The sequence below is a fragment of the Ceratosolen solmsi genome, unplaced genomic scaffold, assembly GCF_000503995.2.
Source record: "Ceratosolen solmsi marchali unplaced genomic scaffold, CerSol_1.0 scaffold53, whole genome shotgun sequence".
Classification (NCBI taxonomy): domain Eukaryota; kingdom Metazoa; phylum Arthropoda; class Insecta; order Hymenoptera; family Agaonidae; genus Ceratosolen; species Ceratosolen solmsi.
In genome coordinates this window covers 1,712,991-1,729,145 of record NW_011948441.1, presented here as the reverse complement: position 1 = coordinate 1,729,145, position 16,155 = coordinate 1,712,991, and the positions used below count along the sequence as shown (strand labels likewise).

General features: G+C 31.2%; 2 protein-coding genes across 4 annotated transcripts; both read left to right on the top strand.

The window, feature by feature from the left end:
* The first annotated feature begins 5,602 nt into the window (after window positions 1-5,602).
* LOC105365704 (RNA-binding protein squid) lies at window positions 5,603-9,064 on the top strand. 3 transcript variants are annotated; one of them, XM_011503936.1, is made up of 5 exons: window positions 5,603-5,665; window positions 6,242-6,631; window positions 7,277-7,607; window positions 8,181-8,363; window positions 9,026-9,064. In XM_011503936.1, exons 2-4 carry the CDS (start codon window positions 6,290-6,292, stop codon window positions 8,354-8,356), a joined length of 849 nt encoding a protein of 282 aa, XP_011502238.1. In that variant the 5' UTR covers window positions 5,603-5,665; window positions 6,242-6,289; the 3' UTR covers window positions 8,357-8,363; window positions 9,026-9,064. The 3 variants fall into 3 exon arrangements, with proteins under 3 accessions (XP_011502238.1, XP_011502236.1, XP_011502237.1); XM_011503934.1 differs by lacking the exon at window positions 5,603-5,665 and adding an exon at window positions 5,696-6,056; XM_011503935.1 differs by lacking the exons at window positions 5,603-5,665; window positions 9,026-9,064 and adding exons at window positions 5,696-6,056; window positions 8,512-8,610.
* Window positions 9,065-13,004: 3,940 nt separating this feature from the next.
* LOC105365703 (serine/threonine-protein kinase fray2) lies at window positions 13,005-15,701 on the top strand. Its single transcript, XM_011503932.1, has 3 exons — window positions 13,005-13,101; window positions 13,198-13,312; window positions 14,708-15,701. Exon 3 carries the CDS (start codon window positions 14,754-14,756, stop codon window positions 15,642-15,644), a length of 891 nt encoding a protein of 296 aa, XP_011502234.1. The 5' UTR covers window positions 13,005-13,101; window positions 13,198-13,312; window positions 14,708-14,753; the 3' UTR covers window positions 15,645-15,701.
* Window positions 15,702-16,155: the final 454 nt, after the last annotated feature.

Below are 16,155 nucleotides of genomic sequence, written 5' to 3'. Positions count from 1 at the left end.
TAAGATGCTAAATGAGAATGAAAAATCTTTAGCATATTATGAAAATAATTTTTAAAGCACTTTGAGTTATAAGTGAAGAAGATTGTAAATTACGTAATCGCTAGATTAATGGAACTCTATCAGTTAGATAAATTTTATAAACGTAATGAAATCATGTAAATTAAGATGATGGTAAAATAATAAAATTGAAGGATTAATAAGAAACAGATTCTTTCAAAAAGCATAAAATAAAGATAAATATAAAATAGAAGAAAAAAAACATAATTGTATTTACGAAAAAGTAAACTTTTTATTCGCCATTATAATTTAAATTACAAAATCAGAGATTTCATCTTGATAATAACAACTTATCATTACTTATAATACAGTGAGACAGACACAATTATTATTTTCTGTAAGAAATAAAAACAAAATTAATATCTTTTAAATATATCACAATATTATATTACAATATGATTGTTACATTGAGCACTTATTTATATTTTTATTTGGTAATTTTTTATATCTATAAGAGTATAAGAATAAGATTATCAACAAAATTTGAATTTATAACATAATACACTTAACATTAATCTACAAAAACGATCTACATAATTTATTCAAGGATACTAAGTAGAATAATCCGTGTTGAGACAGCCGTAATATTTATACTTTCATTCCTATAAACTCAAAGTTGCAAAGTAAATAAAGAAACTGCATAGTATTGAAGGAATTTTGACAAAAAGTTAATTATAAAAGCGATTAAATGAATATTATTCACATCAAATTCCATTATTTATTAATAATTTTCTTATATTAATTTACAATCAAATATTTTATTTACAATAAATTTTATGAAATAAATGTAGATGATAAAATTAATATATAAAATATTACAAATGCTAATATTCACAAGTAATAATTATATTAGTAGCTGTGTATTTATTTTTAATATATTTCATTTGTAATATAAATTTAAATATTAAATTAATTATATATATGTAATAAGCAATTATTTTAAATTACTTTAATGATACAGTTTATTAATTAAATTATTTTCATATAAATCGATCAAATTAATTAATTATAAAAAGTTCAGATGAATATAGAGCCCACAAAACTAAAAGTATTCCTTTTTTACAGTTTCAAAATAATGTTCGTAGATTATAAGTTGAATATATAAAAATGGCTTTGCTGACCTACGCCTATGATTTAAAGATACAATTTACAATTGTAATTTTTATCAGCTTACCAACAAAAACAATTAACATTTCAACTACATTTCATATATTTACTTCGTCTGTTTTATCTTGATGAAATCTGAAGTATTTTTCCTAACGTTTAACTTGACAGTTTCACTTAATCAAATAATAATTATAATTTCTTACCTGTAGCACATGTCACTACTTATGTCTATATTTAATCATTCAGTTAAATACTTTAGTAATTATGTAATTATGTATGTATGTATTAAGTAAGCTTATTTATGTAATCCTCAGAATATAATCACTAATCAAGTAACTTTTATTCAGAACTGAAACAAAAATTAGTATATTTTGTCTACATACATATTATTTATTTATTAAAATGATAGTTAATGTATAACAATTTAATATAAACTTGTTACAGCTGTAGTTGCTTTATTAGAAAAATGATAAGTGTTTCTAATCATCATACAAAGACAAAATTTCACATTAACTACATAATATATAAAATCTATAACACACCCTTATTTTGAATATCCCATTCAAAATAATCTATTTTATTATAATCATTATCAAATAAAAAAAATATACAATAAATAACAAAAGATATTTAAAGGTATTATTGATTTATAATTATTTAATACGTTATTATTTTAATAATGCATTTAATTGCATTAACGCGTACTAATAAGTATTTTTTATTTAAAGACTATAATATAAATACTATTTTAAATTACAATAATTGCAACAAATCTGGATATTGAAGCAATACAAAAAAGAACTGTAGATGCTATTAGATGCTCTTAATGAAAATTATTGTTAATACTGTAATTAAGCGTTTATTTATAAATTTTTTAATAAAATATATGCAATACATTAGTGTAATTATAAATATTTTATAATTTTAAGACTTAACAAAAATTGTAACGTATAAATACACTTGGTACTATTTTTACATGAATGTACTTTTATTTCTCATTTTTATTTTATAAAACGTTTAAATATTCGGATAAATAAAAAAATTTTTTAATAGTAATTCGACTCTATGCATAAACCACTTGATTAACTAGGAGGTTGATAGAGATAAATAATTTTATTGTCATAATTCAAATTTGTATATGAATATAAGACTGTGCCCAATACTATAGAATATTTCTTTATATGTTTGTTATAAGATTAAGCTATATTTTACAATAAAATTTTATAGTAGTGTTTCTTATAATATTTATAATATAACTATTAAATTTATGGAATTACTAAATATTGTTACATTCCTTACGATTTATTTTTAAAGAAATAATTTAAATTCATTGAGATTTTAAGCATTTAACTAAAAATTAATTGTTAATTATCTCTTTGAACTAATATAAAGCAGTTGACTTTACAAGGTAGTCAATATTCAATGTTAACCTTTTTTTATAAACATAATTTTACGTATTTCTAATGTCGATAATTAACTTGCAAATAAACTTACTTTATAGCATATATATATATATTGTTTCACAGTATAATTATTAATTTTAAATATACCTTGACATTTTCTAAAATGAAATTTAAATCCAGAAGTATGTATTATATTGTAGATTACACAGATGGTATTGTATCAAAGTGGTTCATTTGCTGAATAATAAAATCTGTTGAAGCCAATCAACTTATATAATTTTATCATTTCACACTGAATATTTATCGTTGATTATTAATATTTATATTAAAATAAAAATTTTAAACTATATAAGGATTTCAATGTGAACGTTTACATTATAATTTGTAGTACTGGTAATATCTCATGCCATTGGATATGTTAATTTTTTTCTTATCTATCAACGTTTGTATTAAACATCATTTTATAATATTACAAAGTTAATACATAAAATAAAAACCGTAAATTCAATTTAGTATTAGTGGGTATATCAATGCATAAAAGAATATTAATACATGAATTTCTCTGAAAATACAAAAATCATTAATTTACAGTATAATTATATTAATAATTAAATAATGCACGTTAAATGTTTAAAATTCTATTTTGCATATTACATGAATATTATAATAATTTATAATAAATTATTCATGTATTAAAATACGCAACGATGAAATAGTGTGATAAAAATAAATAATACCAATTTTCTTAATTCTTCATTTCTAAAAATTAAAAAAAAAAAAATCTAAAAATATATTAGCAGTGTAGTCAAATTAAATATTCTGACTCTTTTAACATTTTGGTGTAGCGCTGTTCGGTTTCGTTTTCATTTTCTCTATAAACCTCTAATTCTCCAATCATCTGCATTATTTCAATTTATATATTAATTCGAAAATAATCGTACAAAAACAAATTGCGATTTTATTATATTAAATTAACAAATTTTGTTCGCAATGAATAAAGATTTTCAATATTTGTATTTTTAGTTGATGATGCACACGTACAGTTTATGTAGATCAACGAGCTCACCACCATATGCCTTATAGGTAAAATAAAAATTTAAAATAAAATTCACTCACTGTCAGTGAATTACAGACGCATTATAATAAATAATTAAATAAATCGATGAAATTATATACATATAATTGACGAGTCTCTTTGGCTATCAGCGATGAACAATCAATATGTTAATCACCATACGAGACTTTAAGATGAAATACTTTTATATTTGTCAAAAGATCTCGATGACAGCGCCATAATTCGCACGGTAAACGCACAAATCACAGCTTATCACCATTTATGAATATTACTCCTCGGCCCCTCTGCGCCATAACTATGTAGAACATTGAGAAACGCTCGCACGATCGCGTAACGACACACTAAAAGCCTACTTTTCCTAACCCTCGTAAGGTCTTCCGCACCTACGAATCACACTCATTTTCCGTAAACACATTCGTTTCCTTCGTCGTCCCACCCTCGCGCAAACGCAGTCATTTCCGTAGCGACTGCCTCGAGGCTCTTCGCTCCGCTCTCTTCCGTCTCTACAGAACAGAGTGGTTGAGTAACCGGTAGCGCCTAGTAAGCGGTAACGAGTCGAGTCCGTTGCTCTGTCCCTTAACTGTCTTTGCCGTTTGACAGGGATGAGAGACAAAATACGAAAAATTGGCCGCGCGATTCTCCAATTATTAAAAAAGAAACCGAAGGAAAAATCGTGAAACTACTGATCGCGTCAACGGCCGCCTCCTCTCCCCCCCCCCTCGTTACTTATGACCCAACCCCGCCCCTCTTCACTCGTTAACGAAGGCAGAAACGGTGATTAGAGAAACCGGCCACGTTATAGAAGGGTCGAAGATAATGGAGAAAGAAGTGAGAGAAAGAGAGAAAGAGAGAGAAGCAAAAAGAAATGAAAAAAAAAACGAAACTGAAGCGAAAAAGAAAGGCACCACTACGGCTCCTCTCAGCCATTCTTCGGTGTTTCCGGTGTCTTTTCCCCCATCAGAACCTCACCATTGGCTGCTCCACTCTCGTTCTCGTGGAATTCGCCAGTCGGCGCGAAAGAGGATGTTGCGCTCACTGTCAGCAATCACGTCAGCATTACCGGCGCGATCCAGACACGGATGGTCACAGCCAGGTCGAGACGTGCACTTGTGGGAGCGGTCCCGTGTATCAGCCCGTCAATGTTACGGTCGCATTACCCATCGTGAAACTCGCGCCGCGGGCGCACGCGCGTGACTTTGGCCGGTGACGAGTCTTGATGACGACATACCGGCTCGCGCGCGCTCTCTCTCTCTCTCTTTCTCTCTCACTCTCTCTCTCTCTCTCTCTCTCTCTCTTCTCCCGTATGTACGCCGCTCTTCGTGACCGATTCTCGTCGCTGCCTTCTCTCCGCCGACGCACCACCGGGATACACAGGCGTGCGCGCGTGCGAGGATCGCCCCTAAAAAAGCACAGCGTTTCTTATAGTTGCCCTCACACTCTCACCCTGCAGCTACCAAGATTTTCCATCTTCGTTCAAGCCCTCGTCCTAATCTTCGTCCTAGTCCTCGTCGCATTTTCGAGGGTCGGAGGACAGAGCTCTTTATAAATACGCGAGCCCCGGTGACGGCGTGCAGGAAGGAGCAGCTGCGCCAGTGTGCGGTGCCAACCGTAGATTAGTGGTAGTAGGCTGTCGGTGAGACTGAGGGACGCGCGCGTTATTGGAAAAGAGCGAAAGCAAGAGAGAGAAAGAGACATATAGAGACAGAATAAGCGAATGTAACAAAGAGAGAGGGAGAGAAAGAGAGCGGGAACGAGATAGAGATAGAAACAGACGGCCAAGGAGGAGCAACAGCAACGGCAACGGCAGCGGCAGCGGCAGCAGCAGCAGCACCAGCACCAGCACCAGCACCAGCACCAGCAGCAACAGCAGCAGCGGCAGTAGTAGCAGCCGCCGCCAGAGAAGTCGAGAGAGAGAGAGAGAGAGAGAGAGAGAGAGATAACGAGCGAGAGAAAGAGCGTGAGGAGTGGAGGAGAAGAGAGACAGACGAACGTAGAGTGAGAGAGAAGACGGGAGGACGGCGAGGTGAGTAGAGCTTTGCGGTCACGCTTGATTTTTAACGCGTCCGAACGAAATTACGAGGCCGCCGGTAACGTTCATGGACTCCCATCCGATAACCCCCTCGGCATGGCAATATGTCGGCGGGCGACGACCGAAGGAAACACAAGTACTCCGTGCGTGAACGCATCTCCGTTTGCGGCTCTTTGGTTTATAACCATCCAACCGTCCCCCCTACCCCGCGTTTCTTTGTTCCCGCGTCGGGCCCAACGTCAAGGTCGTCGTCCCCAGAGTGGCATCACAGCCCCGGAAGCTACCATTTAATTAGCGCCTCTCTTTACGACGCGGGAACTCTGTATTAATGGACATCGTGAGCAGGAGTTTTCGGAATGCGACGTCGGCGCTTACGGACTTGGAGGTCTATCTCATACTTTACCCGGGATTCCGGCGCTGGACCATTTGCCACTTCCTTCCCCCTCAGTCTCGCCGCACTTCTCCCCCCTACCCCTGGCCCCGCGCTCGTGTCGTGCCGCTGTATCCGTGATCCCCTCCCGCCCGCCCGTGCAACACCGGCACCTAACCCACGCTCCGACTTCCTTTCAGAATTTCCAAAAGTATAAGAACAACGAGCACCGACACAAGGGCACAGCTATGGCGGACGGATACCAGAGTCAAGAGAACGCACAAAGCGAAAACACCGAGAACAAGAACGAACAGAGCAAGCCACAGGAAAGTGGTGACAAACAACAAGCCACGGCTGGTATCCCTGGCAAAGATGATGAGAGGAAGCTCTTCGTTGGAGGACTCACCCGTAACACCACCGAGTCAGAACTCAAGGATCACTTTGGCAAATTTGGGGATATTGAAAGTGTATCCATTAAAATGGATCCATACACAGGTGTATCAAGGGGATTTGCCTTTATAGTCTTTCAGAATCCCAAAACTATTGACAAACTACTTACTGCGGGCGATCACTACATTAACAAGCGCAAGGTATATTCTTAGCTTCGATTACTGTTTAATATGTTAATCATGAGAATAAGAAATAAGATTTTTAATTTGCTGCCAATTATGCTTTTCTGTATTTTTGTTGTCTCTCTCTCTCTCTCTCTCACACACACACACACGTGCATTATTTTTCTTCCATTTCTTTTATTGCATCTTTCCCTCTCTCTTTCCATCTCTATCTCTCTCTCTCTCTCTCTCTATCTATCTATCTATCTCTATCTCTATCTCTCTCAACCTATTATTTTCTATACTTGTAGAAAAGGGCAATTGTCATAATAATGGTGAGTGTTTTTAAACTAGAAAAAACTATAGCCATAATGGTTATACGATTGATTAGTAGATGTCTTATATTAAATTGTTATTAAATGCTTATATTAAATTAAAATAAATTTGTATGTTAAATTGTAAATCGATGTTATTTAACATTTTCCCAATTTTTAAAACCTTCACATTACTAATTCTCTATTTTTACATCAGACATTAAATACTTAAAAATTTGATATTGAATTAAAGGTAAACAAAGTATACGACAGCAAGCTAGTATGATTATTTTTTATTCTCTTAGTAATAATATAGCATGACGTTTGAATGATAAATTTGATAAAAATATTAAAGTATGTATAATTTCAGGTTGATCCAAAGCGAGTGAGCAAGAAAGCCCAGCATGGCAAGATCTTCGTGGGAGGCCTGACACCTGAGATTACAGATGAGGACATTAAAAACTACTTTGCACAGTATGGCACAATTGTGGAAGTGCAGGCTCCTTTCGACAAAACGAAAAACCAACGCAGAAGCTACTGCTTCGTGACGTTTGACTCGAAAGACGTCGTTTACAAGTTACTTAAGACCCCTAAGCAAACTATCAAAGGCAAGGAGATCGATGTTAAGAAAGTCAAAGTCAATCAAGATCAACGCCAAGGATACTGGGGACCTCAGTATGGCGGCTACGGTTACGGTGGCGGTAAAATACCCTTTAATTATAACAATTATCCGCCGATGTATCGAGAATACAATTAACTTAAGTTTAAGTTATTTGGAATATATTGAAGGCCCCTGATGTTATTGTAATTATGTTAAAACCTCGGGGACTTTCGGAAATATAATTTATTTACAAATTCAATTCTACACATGTTATTAAATCTTTTTGTTTGAAACTTCCTTTCATACACACGCATACACGCACTTTTTTTTGTAATTTGCAAAATTAAAGACTTGTACGAAGTTTTTTTTGTATTTACTTTTATAATCAATATGAATATTGTTGTTCAAATGTTGTATTGATTTTAACATAAAACTGAGTAATTTAATTTACTTATGTTTATTAATAAATACGAAAATTTACAAGACAATTATTGTGTTCATTAATTGCAATACTTAATATGAAGAATAAAAGAGAACTATTTGACAACAAAACTTTCTCTCATGGAATGCATTTTAATTTTTTCTTTTTTTGGTATTCAAACAATTAAATAATATAGATGTAATGGAAAATACTAAATGACAAATATAAGGGATTTGAATTTAAAAATTTTAGGGTATGGTGGTTATATACCTGAATATGGTAATGGATATGGTGGCTACGATGACATGTACGCCAGTTACGACTATTCGGGCTATGATGGATATGAGAACATGGGTTACGCGATGCCTGGAAAACCCAGAAATGGACCTCAGGGACCTCGTCAATTTCAAAGACATCAACCATATTAAATTCAAGGTAGCCTAATAACATCTTTTTTTTTATATTTTTTTTTTTTGTTTTTTGTTTTTTATAAACATTTCTCAATTACCTCTTTATGCTATTGACAATTTCTTACTTTAATTTCATTTTTCAATTATAAATAAAGTTGAACGTATTTTTCCAGATAATTGTGTGAAAAATACAAACACGTCCTTGAGTAATATGCTACTTGATAGAGGCTTTTGTATTAACAAAAAAATTAATAAAATTTGTTAAAAATTTATTTTTGATTTTCTTATTTATAACCATTTTTTCTGTTTCATCAAATAAAAAAAGAACAACCTGTATAACTTATATTCTCGGAAAGGTGTTTGCATTTTTCAGAATTTTAAAAACCAATTTAGCATGAAAAAATGACCGGTTGTGAATTAAAAATAAAGTTTCGCTTAAAATTACTCAGAATCGCTAAACTTTTATAACTAAACTTCAACAAGAAGATATAAATGCCAGATAATAGAGTGTATTGTAATACTCGAGCCTTCCTAATAAATTATCTTAAAAATCATTAAATGAATTTAATAAGAAAGTGTTAATCAGTCGTAAAATTTGAATGCCAAAAGAAAATGAAACTATAAAAATGAAAAACGAGTTTGTTAACCAAAATAACATATCTTTTTTATTTTCATGAAAACGAGCAGATAATACGCAAAATTCGACAAATTTGAGTCGATAGGCTCCAAAAAAGGCAGATGATCGCTCCGTCTGGGGGGACAGAAGGAAGGACCCGGCCAAGGAAAAAGTTTCGCTTCTTCCGTTCCCCCGCTATATAATATTATTCATCTCTTCCAGCCCCTCCCTGGACACATTCTGTACATTGCGTGCATGTAGACAACACTCGACAACACAGGCGAACAACCCCAAGAACTTCAGACTCGTCATATATTCCTCTGGATCCGTTCGACATTTTTTAGTCGTGTTTTTGTCTAATAATAAAAAGAAAAAAGAAATCTATGAATTTAAATGATTCAAGGGTCAGATTTCGCCATTCGTAAGCTACAACTATGTAATTTAAATACTCCAAACTAATATTTTTAACGGTAGGTCGTTAGTTTTCTTTCCCTCTATTTTTTCATTTTGTTTGCTTTATGTTTGTTTGTTTTTTTTTTTTTTTTTTTTTTTTTTATTTTTTTTATTTTTTTGTCATAATGATAATCCGATGTTTCATTATAAATATGAACAGCGAAAGTTTATATATTTTACTTGTAGCTTATGTTTTTCTCCCTTTGCCCTCAAACATTTTGAAAAATCATAATCACATCACTGACTTTTTCTTTGAATTATGGGTTTTCTTCTATAATTATAGTAAAATGTACGAATTATTATTATTATCGTCAGTTAGAAGAAAAGATAAACATAGGTATTAGAGTACAAAAAATGTTTAAAAAAACAATGTGTATAATTAAAATATTAAGTGTACCTTGGTATATGAGAAATGCATGAGCGAAGGAAAATTGTCATGGGTTGAGAGAATAAATCCAATCATAAACATAATACGTATATATTTAGATAATATCTATTAGCGAGTGCAAACTAACAAATTATTCATACAAATTCCAATTGTTTTCAGTTTTCTTTTTAATTTCGCAAAGCTCTCAATACCACGACTCATGGTAAGACACTTGGTTTGAGATAATATATCCTTCGAATGACAATTAATTTATCTATCTCCTAAGTCATTGTCATTGTAAACGTTTACTGTAATAAATTATACTCAGAAATTAAGCTACTCACGAATTTTAATTACCATATTGATTAGATCGTGCCTTATTATATCGCGTCAGTAATTGGTTCCTCATTAATTTCTGCCGTTTTGTAAATCATGATTGAAAGAGAAACTAGTTGGGATCTTTACTGAGAATCAAGTGAAAATTAACTTAATTCATAAGATTATCATACGAAGAATTTACCAAACAGTTTATTCTTGTGTAATACTAAGCGATTAATGTAAATTTAGGCCATCTTTACAAAAGTAAAGAATATGAAAATAATGAAAGTTTTAAGAGAAAAATTTGTTAGTTTGTTATCGCAGGTCCGATTCGAAAATCCTTGTCAATACAAAAATGTCCATTAAATCGTGGAGCCTTTAACATAATTTCCCATTGTGGAGCAACATTTTGTTTGGACAATTTTTTTATCGTGTAGCTAAGCTATCATTGATAAAATGTTGACTAACTCTGTGTACCATTGAAATATGACATTGTAATTATTAATAGATAAATGTTAGGATCATGAGAAATAAATAGGAAAGAGAATATAACATTTTAAAAGACAAGGAGATGTCTAATAAATCCTTGCTTCTGAGTTTTTGCTTTTTGCATTTGTAACTGTATATTAGACATTAAAGATTGCTCTTCATGTTTCAGAAGACTGTTTTTACACGTGTTAACGATCTTAGGTCAACTGAAGATGCGTATGCCCAGGGACCACGAGTAAAGTCCTTGATAATGGAGATTCTTATTAATTATGCCAAGATATAAATTTATTTGCATCGACGTCATATAATATACCGTCAAGGTAAATTATTCTAAAAATTATCAAAATTGTGCTTTAATACAGACCACATGAACGAGTCGATGCCTGTAACACGAAATTGAAATTATGAATATTGATTTTGTAGCTGCGCTCGCGGTCCCTGAACAAAACATAGATAGAATCAAAGAAGTTTTGGCTATGAATAAAAATCCGTGGTCTACCGATTTTTCTTTATCAAAAGAAGATAACAGATCATAAACAAATTGAGTGAACGGGTAATACCCTCTTAATGACGCGGAAATTTCAGACTACTGTTTAGCGCCGTTGAGAAAATCTGTTATTCTCATTCATAGACTATATCCAGTTGCCTATCGATAAGAGAATTTGCTGATATTTTCAACGTGAATATCTGACGGTATAAATGTAAAATCTTGGAAGTGCAGGCAGAACATTTTTGTCCCATTTTTATTTAGCATGATATTTAATGATTTTACTTGTTATTATCTTCCCTGTCTTTTCATATCTAATTAATATATCTATATCTAAAGAAAGAAAATGAACAAATAATAGCACGAATTCATGGTGGTTTCATAAATGACTGCGGATAATTATTTCGTTCCCTCTCTTTGTACTTGCAATGTAACGCGATCGTAAGGCCTGCATTTTCAAATTTTTACCGGCCGAAATAAAAAGAGTTAGGAAGTTTTTTAAAAGAACAAAAAAATTAAAAAGTATCAGCGGCTTGACTTGAGCGCGGGACGTCGACCACTTTTTTTGCATAGGGACGGCTCTCGAAGGTGTTTACGAAACAAATTTTTAAGACAAGCCGATTATACTTTTGGGGATATAAATCTGTATACTGTGTATACCGTATTGAGTTGCGAGATAAAATATTACATAACAGAGCGAGAAAGGATGATTAATGTGAGAGAAAGAAAGCGCGCTAGAAGAGAATTAATGACATTTAACAAATTACAAAGTAAGGAATCGAGTAAATGATAAGATTGAAACATTGTTATGGAAAAAGAAGAGGACAGAGTTCGTGATGAAACTACAGAGAATATGGATGGAAATAAAATAATAAATAAATGAAATTAAATGAGACGAATATTTTGTTACTATAATTACTATTCGCTTGTTCGCCCATGACACAGTGTATATTTTAATTATAACAAAATAAAATAAAATACACATCTCTAATACCACTATTTTGCCTTCTTTTTTTTTTTTTTGTTTTTTTATTGCACGCTTATTATATTACTTATGAGTGTAATCATTTTCTGAATATAATTTCATATAGTAATTTTTATTCTACCTATAGTCTCGTCACCTACATTGTTTTGCAAAATATCATCGGTTTGACTCGTATAACTTTCAAACATTTTCTAACTTGTATTGCAGCTGTATCTACGTTTAACTAAAAGAATACAAAATAATGATAAATCATTAATTAATGAAATTAATATTCCTGACAAACTTAAAACAAATAAAAATATACGTTAAAAGTTCTAAATATCTGTTACTGGTAACGTAGTATGGCTTAATGTCACATTAATTGTATAACCTTTGCCTTAAATGCTATTTAGATTAAAAATGTGAACTTTAAATAAATAAAATATTGTTGTTATTTTTAATATATTTACGATATTCGAATAATATAATTAAAAAATATATTCTAACTGATTTAGAACGAGTATGTGAACGTTTTGAAGATTTTAAATATTATCCAAAGCCATTTGTAATTGATGAGCGATATACATGCTGTTGCTAATACTCGATCGGTAAATTAGATTATACACATTTATTTGAATATGAAATTAAAATACAAGTTTTAAAATTACTATCAAAATATTTTCAAATATATTAAAGATTTAAATAGAATTATATTAATTGCATTTTTTACTAACAATGATAATGCATTCTAATAAATATACACCAGTCAATTATTTGATAAAAAAATATCTACAAAAATTTAATTTAAAAGAATGAGAAAATAAATTTGTATAACTAGAATATAAGAAACATTGCGAATTCCTGGACTGTTAAGCCTCGTGGTAAAAAAAAAGGTTAAAAATATAGATTTTAATAATTACTAGTTTAATTAAATAAACAAAGTTAATTTTATCTATTGCAATTCAAGATTCAATATTTACATAGTAGTAGATATTCATAAATTATTCAATCGTATCAAAAAAGTGATTTTTGTGAATCAAATATGTATTGAAAATTGATAAAATAACCTGTATGATGTGCATTTGCTTGTTAAGTTGATTAGCAAAGTTTAATAAAACAGAAAGAAGGCAGCCTACGTATCTAAAATTTATTTTATTTTATTTAGGCAGCGACGTCGCCTCCTTGCGGCCATTTATTCGCTGGAGTGACGTAACGACCGCTGCTGCTGCTCCTTTTCATCATTAGTCGCCATTTTGTTTTCATCGAAAGAGCAGAATAAGGTATCGCAACATTAAATTAAATTTGAGAATTTCTTTTCAATGTTCAATTTTTTAATTGCATTGCACAGGCAAAAAAGCTCTTATACGTTATTGAACAAATATTAAATTTGACTTTTAAACGCTTTTTCGTATGAATTTAATTTTATTATCGCGTTCATAAGATCACGCTTACTACCCTTTACTTTGCCAAGACAATGGAAAAATATATTTGATAAGAACACAACGTAATTCGGAAATATTTGTTTTATTAACCATCCAAAACATATATACCTGTTTTTTGTATAAAATTGTGCAATATTTTTAACAACATTTGTTCGCGATAAATTATATTTTACACTTTCAAAATGTTCATAATACTATGTTACATTTTCTTTAAATTGTCTTTTATTGTGATTTTTGGTAAAAGCACAACTTAAAATGATAATGTTTAACAATTATTATTATAAATTGTAATATTGATTAGCATTGTTTAAAAAATTTGGCAGAAAGTCATATTGTGAACATAACTATTCTGTAATAGTTTTTTTTTGCATTTATGTAATATGATTTATTTTACTTTGATGTTTAATAATTTAACTAGTCTAAATGTTAAAAAATAAAATTTGAAAATTTTTTTCTATTATATGTTTAATGCTTTATATAAAATATAGAAACATATTGTTTAATATAAAAGTATTTTGCAATAATTAAATATTAATATTCATGCAGAAAATTTTATTGCACAATGGTCTCGTTCATATTTTAAGAAATAAAAATATAAAATTCAAATTATTTTTTATACTTCTCTAAAATTTTAAAAGTTATAAATAATGCCTGTGGATTGGATTTTTAAATTTATTTTTCTTGTAACAAATAATTAAAAATTGATTTAATTAATCCAGCATACAAGTTTCAAAATTAATTTAAGATAATAATAACCATCTCAACAATCAACTTTGTGATCATCTACCATGTCATCTAAAACATTATAAAAAACATGAGGAATAATTTCTCTCGCTCAATCGATTTGTCTCTTGCGTAGAAATTAAATTTTTTAATTTAATATAATAAATAAACTTCACATTAATTGCATATGATACTTAATAAATAAAATATTTAATAGTTTTAAAACTATTAATTAATATAAGTATTATATAAAAATAAATAAGGACTACCATTGTAGAATATAAAGAATTGAACTATTATAACGATTATACAGAAAAATTATGTACTTCTTAATTGTGTTAATATGAAAATTTACTTAATATATAAGCATACAGACAGTGTGTATTTATATATTAAATTTTTTACTCATTTAACGATAATTTCAAAAAAGAAAAGCAAAAAAGTTTCAGTATCGGCAGGAAGAACCTAGTGAATTGTAAAACTCATAGAAGGTAGTTTCTATCCTTATAGGTCAGGGAGAGTCTATCCAGACGTGCGATCAACTTCCAACCGCATCATGGACTTGGATTCAAGAGATTCAGACAGTTCGTTGGAGATGCCACCAGCACCATCGCCGCCTATGCTTAGCTCTAGCGACACATACAGAAGTCGCAGGAGGTCGCCAACACCAGATAAACGACGAAGAAGACGTAGCAGCAGTGGATCCAGATCTTTGAGCAGATCTTATAGGCGGTCTAGATCGTCAGAACGTGACAAAGACAGGGATCGTGATCGTGATCGTGATCGTGATAGAGATAGAGATAGAGATAGAGATAGAGATAGAGATAGAGAACGTGATAGGGATAGAGACAGAGATAGGGACAGAGACAGAGACAGAGATAGAGATAGAGATAGAGACAGGGATAGGGACAAATCCAAGAAATACTCAAGGTGGGAAAGATCAAGATCTAGATCAAGGTCTAGATCTAGGTCCAGATCCAATTCAAAGTCTAAAGAAAGGAGGTACAGCCCAAGTAGAAATCGCAGTAAAGATAGTCAGAAGCACTCTAAGGATAATAGAAAACATAGAGGCCTGACGAGTTCTAGTAGCTACCGAAGTTCGTACTCCCGTTCATCCTCACAATCACAATACGTAGTCCAACCAAATGCTTTCAAAAATGATGGAAGTTTTATGGAATTATTCAAAAAGATGCAGGAAAAAATGCCTGCTACTGCGTCTCAGCCAGCACCGTTTGTCCTGGAAGAAAAGCCAGTTGCACCTCCTCCATTGATGGTGGGTAAGAGAAGAGGGGGTAGAATATTAAAGACTGGAATGGTAGAAAAACCAAAGACTGAGCAACCAGTTGAACAGCCTAAAGATGCATGGTCAATGTATATGGCTGAAGTGAAGAAGTATAGAGAAGTTTGCTGTCAGGAGGAGGATAATACCAGATCGTTGGTTAAATAAATTCATCATTGATCTTATAAAACAATGAAATTCATAAAATACTTCAATTCTACTATTTTTTTGCTTTTTCTTATTTATCAGGATATATTTTAATGGTGGTCTAGAAATTTTGCTTTCTTTATTTTCGAAGTGAATTAAACAAATTCAATTCACAGGTATGCGATGATCCAAATATACATTTCTAACTCAAAGGTATTTATTTACTATAAATTATTAAATCAGGAATAAAAACACATATTGTTTTTATATCTGATTATTTATGCATTAAATTTTGTATGTAAATGGTATACATTTTTTTTTGTTTTAATTAGTATTTAAATACTTTAAAGCATCGCTTACCTTTCCAAAAGGATTTATTTTATTGCTATTTTCATTTGACTCTATACTTTGTTGTACAATTGTTATAGTAAACTATTATTTAATTTTATTAATAAACAAATTTTTATCATTATAGAAAATAAAGAAATAAAAAATTTTTTATTTTTTAATTCCAATTAATATTTTTGCCTTC

Coding starts and splice junctions, on each gene's coding strand:
- LOC105365703 (XM_011503932.1), top strand. CDS start 14,754: ATGGACTTGGATTCAAGAGATTCAGACAGTTCGTTGGAGATGCCACCA.
- LOC105365704 (XM_011503934.1), top strand. CDS start 6,000: ATGGACATCGTGAGCAGGAGTTTTCGGAATGCGACGTCGGCGCTTACG. Junction 6,057..6,241: donor CGGCGCTTACGGACTTGGAG/GTCTATCTCATA, acceptor ACTTCCTTTCAG/AATTTCCAAAAGTATAAGAA. Junction 6,632..7,276: donor ACTACATTAACAAGCGCAAG/GTATATTCTTAG, acceptor GTATAATTTCAG/GTTGATCCAAAGCGAGTGAG.